Source organism: Equus caballus, chromosome 12, assembly GCF_041296265.1.
Source record: "Equus caballus isolate H_3958 breed thoroughbred chromosome 12, TB-T2T, whole genome shotgun sequence".
Classification (NCBI taxonomy): domain Eukaryota; kingdom Metazoa; phylum Chordata; class Mammalia; order Perissodactyla; family Equidae; genus Equus; species Equus caballus.
The window spans coordinates 48,886,627-48,892,499 of NC_091695.1; the positions used below are offsets into that span (position 1 = coordinate 48,886,627).

General features: G+C 66.6%; 1 protein-coding gene across 1 annotated transcript; it reads left to right on the forward strand.

Annotated features, from left to right (window-relative positions):
* The first annotated feature begins 1,310 nt into the window (after positions 1-1,310).
* Positions 1,311-4,076, forward strand: RASSF7 (Ras association domain family member 7). The gene is made up of 6 exons (XM_023654739.2): positions 1,311-1,480; positions 2,050-2,180; positions 2,365-3,077; positions 3,215-3,343; positions 3,420-3,501; positions 3,584-4,076. The coding sequence occupies exons 2-6, from the start codon at positions 2,057-2,059 to the stop codon at positions 3,613-3,615; spliced, it is 1,080 nt and encodes a 359-aa protein (XP_023510507.1). The 5' UTR covers positions 1,311-1,480; positions 2,050-2,056; the 3' UTR covers positions 3,616-4,076.
* The last annotated feature ends 1,797 nt before the right edge of the window (positions 4,077-5,873 follow it).

Consider the following 5,873-nt stretch of genomic DNA (forward strand, 5'->3'; position numbering starts at 1 on the left):
GAGACCCCAGACCAGGGCCCTGAGTGCACCCTCCTGGTCTAGCCTGAAGGAGAAGCTGTAAGAGCCTGAGCTGCTGCCCAGCTAACCTCAGCAGGCCCAGAGACCACAGAGTGACCAGCCTGGCCTCCCATGGTCACCCACTCAGCCCTGGGGAAGGCTCCCACAGTCCCTCCCACAGGCTCTTTGCCCTCAGTGGCTGATGCCCACCTACCTAACCCCCAGCCAGAAGCCTCTCATCCTGCCCAGCTCCATCTCCACCACCTGGGCCACTGAAGGGAGCCCTGGGGACAGCCCCATAACCATGACCCTCTGCCCCAGGACAAAAGTGAGGTCCCAGACTTGCCCCACAAGACCTGTGCCCTCCAGCCTTCGGCCCACCCCACCCCACCTTCATTCATCTATCATTCATTCATTCAGACTTTCAACTTTAGCTCAAGTAGGGCCTCCCGTGTGCCCGGCAGGATGCAGGCAGGCAGGCAGGAGGACCTCCCACTGACCTCCCAGTCCGGTCAGGGCAGAGCAGGCTCTGAATGCCCTCGCTACTGGTCCACACAGACAGCACAGAGGCTGTGAGGGGTTCCTGGTGCTGAGCTGGCTTGAGTTCTCAGCTCAAGCAGGGACAGGGGGCAAGACAGCATGACTGGCCAGGCAGAGGTGTCCGCAGCTCGGGAGGGCTCTGAGCCCCACGAAGGGGTGGAGGGAAGCAACCTCAGGGCCCTTTGTCCCTGGCACCCTCAGGGCGGGCCCCCTCCCCACCGGGACTGTCAGCCCGGCTGCAGCGAGAGAGAACCCGGCCCACTGGCTGCAGCCCACACTCTGCCTCCATCCCGCGGGGCTCAAAGACCACCCCCTCGACCCCTGTGCGTTCCCACGACGGCGCCACGGGCCCTGGAGGGGCGGGGCCGGCGGGGCCCTGGCCCTGGGGGCCCATGAGCCCTGGAGGGGCGGCTCTGGCCCCGCTGCCCCTCTGAGCAAAGGCTGGACTGCAAGGAGGGCGGGAGGAGGCTCCCAGGCCGGCGCCCCTTCGCTGGGCGGGGGACTCGTCAGACCGGGCGGCCGCCGAGGCAGTCGGCCTAGGAGCGGGGCCAGACACCTGCCCCACGCGCCGCCCGCGGGCCAGACGCGCTTCCGCGTTGTTCGCGGGCCTGGGGCGTGCGTGGACCTGGGCTCGGCCCGGCCACCGCTTCGCCGGGCCCCGCCCACACCTGGGCGCCGCCAGGGGCGGGGCGGGCAGCGAGCCAATGGGGAGGGGAGGGGCGGGACACAGAGGAGGCAGCCAATGGGCGTCAGCGCGGGGCGGGCGAGGCGCGCCGTGGGGCCAATGGGACGCGCGGGGCGGGGCGCGCGGGCTGCTGGCCAATGGCCTGGCGGGCCGGGCGCGCCCGCTGCGCTGGAGGCGGCAGGTTGCGGCGGCGCCGGGCGCCGGCCGCCTGGCAGGAGCCGGTTCGAGGCCGGGTCCCGGAGGCCAGCGAACACCCAGGTGAGCCGCGCGGGGTCCCGGAGCCTCTCGAGTGCGAGTTGGGGCCTGGGAGCAACTCCGGCGGAGCGGCGCGAGCCGGGCCTCCTTGGGGGCCGCGCCGCACCTGCACCCGCCCCGCACGGCGACGGCGGCCTCGGGGGCGGGGGCAGCTACTGGCGGGAGCGGAGAAGGGGCTGCCCGCGCCGGCGGGGCCGAGGGCCGAGTGCGGGGGGTCGTGTTTGCGTGGGGCGGCGCCCCGCGGGAGGGGCAGTGCCCTCGCGCCAGGTGACCGGGGGCAGGAAGTCCTGCATCTGGTTAATGATTCGCCTTGTTCCGGGAGCGGGGCGGGGCGAGAGGCGGCTGGAGTGGGAGCCTGGAAGAGCTCCGGGAGGGCGGACTGGGAACCCTTGGGGGGCTGGTCTTGACGACCCCCACCCCAGGAATGCGTGGCCTGCGGGTGGGGCTCGGCTAGGCTAGCAGAGCTGAATCAGCTCTGGGGGTGAGGGCCGGCCCAGAGGAGAAAAAGGGGAGGGCCAGGCCGTGGTGGGGCCAGGCAGGGCCTGACCCTGTGGCCTTTACCCTCCCTGCAGGACAGGGATGCTCTCAGGGCTGGCAGCCATGGAGCTGAAGGTGTGGGTGGACGGCATCCAGCGTGTGGTCTGTGGGGTCTCAGAACAGACCACCTGTCAGGAAGTGGTCATCGCACTAGCCCAAGCAATAGGTGAGTCCTCTTAGGCAGGGACAGGCCTAGCAGGTGCACCTGGGGTGGGGCCCGGCCCTCTGGCCCCTTCTTCCCCCAAGGAGGGTGGGACTGGTTGCTGATCTCTCTTGCCCTCCCCCAACCCCTCAAGCCAGGTGGACAGAGAGTGGGGGGATATAGGCTGACCTCTCTCCCCCTACCCTAGGCCAGACTGGCCGCTTTGTGCTCGTGCAGCGTCTTAGGGAGAAGGAACGGCAGCTGCTGCCCCAGGAGTGTCCAGTGGGTGCCCAGGCTACCTGTGGACAGTTTGCCAGCGATGTCCAATTTGTCCTGAGGCGGACAGGGCCCACCCTTGCTGGGAGGCCCTCCTCGGACAGCTGCCCACCCCCTGAGCGCTGCCCAATCCGCGCCAGCCTCCCCCCGAAGCCGCGACCAGCGCTGGGCCGTGAGCCCCACAAAACACTGACCTTCAGCCTGGGGTGCCCTGCGCTGGCCCCTGGCCCTGCACCACGGGAGCCTGTGGCCCCTGTGGCACCAATGCCAGGCTGCTGCACAGACCTGCAGGGCCTGGAGCGCAGGGTGCAGAGGAATGCCGCGGAGCTGGGCCAGGAGGCTTTCTGGGAGCAGGAGCTGCGGCGGGAGCAGGCTCGGGAGCGTGAGGGGCAGGCACGCCTGCAGGCGCTGAGTGCGGCCACTGCCGAGCATGCTGCCCGGCTGCGGGCCCTGGACGCCCAGGCCCGCACCCTGGAGGCCGAGCTACATCTGGCCGCAGAGGCCCCTGGGGCTCCCTCGCCCACAGCATCAGCCACGGAACGCCTGCGCCAGGACCTGGCTGCCCAGGAGCGGCAGAGCGCGGAGGTGCAGGGCAGCCTGGCCCTGGTGAGCAGGGCTCTGGAGGCAGCCGAGCACGCCCTGCAGGTGAGCCCGCAGGACCCTGCACTCCTGCTGGTTTCCCCGACACGGCTGGATTGGGGTTTGGTCTCAGGGTCAGACTAGGGAGAGCACGAGGTGTGGAGCCTCATGGCTGTGCCCCCTGAGGGTCCCGTGTGCCCCAGGCCCAGGCCCAGGAGCTCGAGGAGCTGAACCGGGAGCTGCGTCAGTGTAACCTGCAGCAATTCATCCAGCAGACTGGGGCTGCACTGCAGCCGCCCCCACGGCCGGAGAGGGCTGCCCCCGGCACACAGGTCAGAGCGCTTCTGGAGGGAGGCCAGGTCGGTGGGGGGCCTGGCCCAGCCCCAAGCTGACCTGCTCTCCCCATAGGATCTTCTGCCTCCAGCCAGAGAAGGGCCCCTCACAGGAGCCCCCCGGAGTCCTGCCCTAGTGTCCAGCCTGAGTCCAGAGAGTATGTCTGTCTCTCCCACTCTGGGTGGGACAAGGGCCTCCTATGGTCCCCTCAGCCCCTTCAGCCTGTGTCCTCTCCACAGTTGCCCCTATGAGGCAGAACTCCTGGAGGTAGCAGCTCTCACCCCAGAGTGGACATCCACTGCCTGCCCAGCCCTGGGCTCTGATGGCACGAGCGAGGGCAGCCAAGGCCAGCCCAGCCTGGACGACAGAAGAAGAGTCGGTGGTCACAGAGGACTCCTTCCCTCATGCAGTGGGAAGCTCTGGTGCCCTGAGCCCGAGACAGAACACCTCAGAGCCATGGGGTTTCTGCTGAGGGAGGCTGCGGGAGGCTGAGGACTCTCGCTCTAGTCCTTGCCAAATCTGCCAAGCCCCCTGGAGAAGCATGGGGCATGCCCAGCTCAGAACTCTCTAGTTCCCAAAGGCCATGGCTCCTTGTTGGGGACGGGAGATGCATGGACACTGTGTTCAACCCCTGAGTGTGTGCTTGCACGTGGGAGGTATCCTTCACTGTGTATGTGTGTGTGCTGCCTCCCCTACCCCACCACTGAAACCTCAATAAATTGCTCAAAGTGGCTTAAGTGTGTCCTGAGGTTGCACTGGGCGGGGTCTGTGGGGTCTAGACCTTGAGGCTCCACCCAGAGTCACGGGAGAATATCCAGAGCTGACCACAGCCAGGGCTTCTGAGAAGGGGGTCTCCCAGGGGCCGGCAGTCACTTGGGTCCAGGGCTGGGGCTCTCGGGGCCTCACATTTCAGGCTGCTGTGCACACCCACCCTAGGGCTCTCCTTGGCAGCCCGAGCCTGGGGTTGGAGTTGGAGGATCTGGGGCCTGAAGGTGCCTCAGCCCTGGCCTGGGTTTCTGTCCAGACCCCTCTCCTGCCTGGTCTCTTCCTCCCCAGCAGCAGGAACTGCCACCCCCTCTGGAGTGGCTCCTGGACTTGAAGACTCAAGGACGTGCCAGACCCGCCTGTCAAGTTTACTGAGTCTGAGAGTTCGCGGGGGCGGGTCCCCGGACTCCTGGGTTGGCAAGGCTGAGGGAGCTTTCCCAGGGGAGCTTTGTAGGCCCCATGAGGGTGTGGCCACCCTGCCTCCCAACACCCCCCTCTGCTCCCCAGGTGGGTGTGAGGCCTCTGCTGCGTGCCTGCAGCCTTGAAGTTGGGGCAGGGCGATGTCCAAACACTGGCCTGGTCCTGGGGTGGGCCGCAGGCTCCCAGCTCCGAGGGCTGTGGCTGAGATTGGAGAACTTTGTGATGGCCAGAAGCCGGGGGCTCCGAGGCTCGGGTACAGCCATGGGTATTAGAGAATAGGGAATGGGGACATCCTAGATCATGTGGGTCTTTGTGCTGAGTTTGGGAGCTGGAAACTTTGGGGTGGATTCAGCCTTCTCCTGGGGTGGCCCCTGAGCTAGGCCTGGCGTTCCCTACTTCCTTTGGGGCAGACCATAGGGGACATGAAGTTCTGAGCTTGAGGAGCAAGGAGGACACCAAGGGGCAAGGCCACCAAGAGCACAGCTTGTGGGGAGTAAGCAGATCTGGGTACTTGCTGCCTGAGATGGAACAGGAACAGGGACAGGGAGTGGACAGACAGGACAGGCAGGAGTAGGCGGCTTCTGAACCCAGTGTCAGAGGAACCCAGCCCAGGCTCTGCGGAGCCCCTAACCCAACCCCACTCCTGTCTACACTCCACTCCCACCCGAGTCCACTGGCCCACTCGCAGCAGCCTGTTCCTGGGGGACTGGACTGGCCTGACTATGGCCTTAGACACGGCCAAGCCCAGGGTCACATGGGGTGCAGCCTGGAGTGCAAAGGCTGATGGGGCCGTGCCCTGGGTGGGAGGGCTGGAGGCTGTGGGCCATCACCGCCAGGTCCAAGGGGCCTGCTCCCCTCACCCACAGCCCACCTGTGCTCAGGAGAGTCGGATGTACCTCTGGGCACTAGCCCTGAGCCCCAGCATGCGGTCATCTGCCAAACTGAGCACACAGGCCAGCAGGGTCGAAGCCAGGTGCCACCCAGGGACCACCCTACACACACAGGGCATGGGGCAGCATTAGCCTACACCCTCCCGCTGTCATGCGCCTCCCCACCCGACAAAGGGAAGCAGGCACAGAGCTGCCAGATCTCGCACACCGCGGTCTCCTGTGTCTGTTTTCAGGGAACACCTGTTCCTTCTGAAGCCACCTGTCCCTGGTCTGCTGCTGGCTCTGAGGAAGCTCGTGAGCCCTCTTCTCCACCTCGGAGGGGTCCTCAGGCAGCCACTGCTCTCTGGGGTGAGCAAGGGGGTAAAACCTTCCTCCTCTCTGGCTGTTCCAGGTGGACAAAATCTCAAACCCCCAAAAAGTTCCCAAAAGTGCTTCAGATCACTAAGCAAACCTC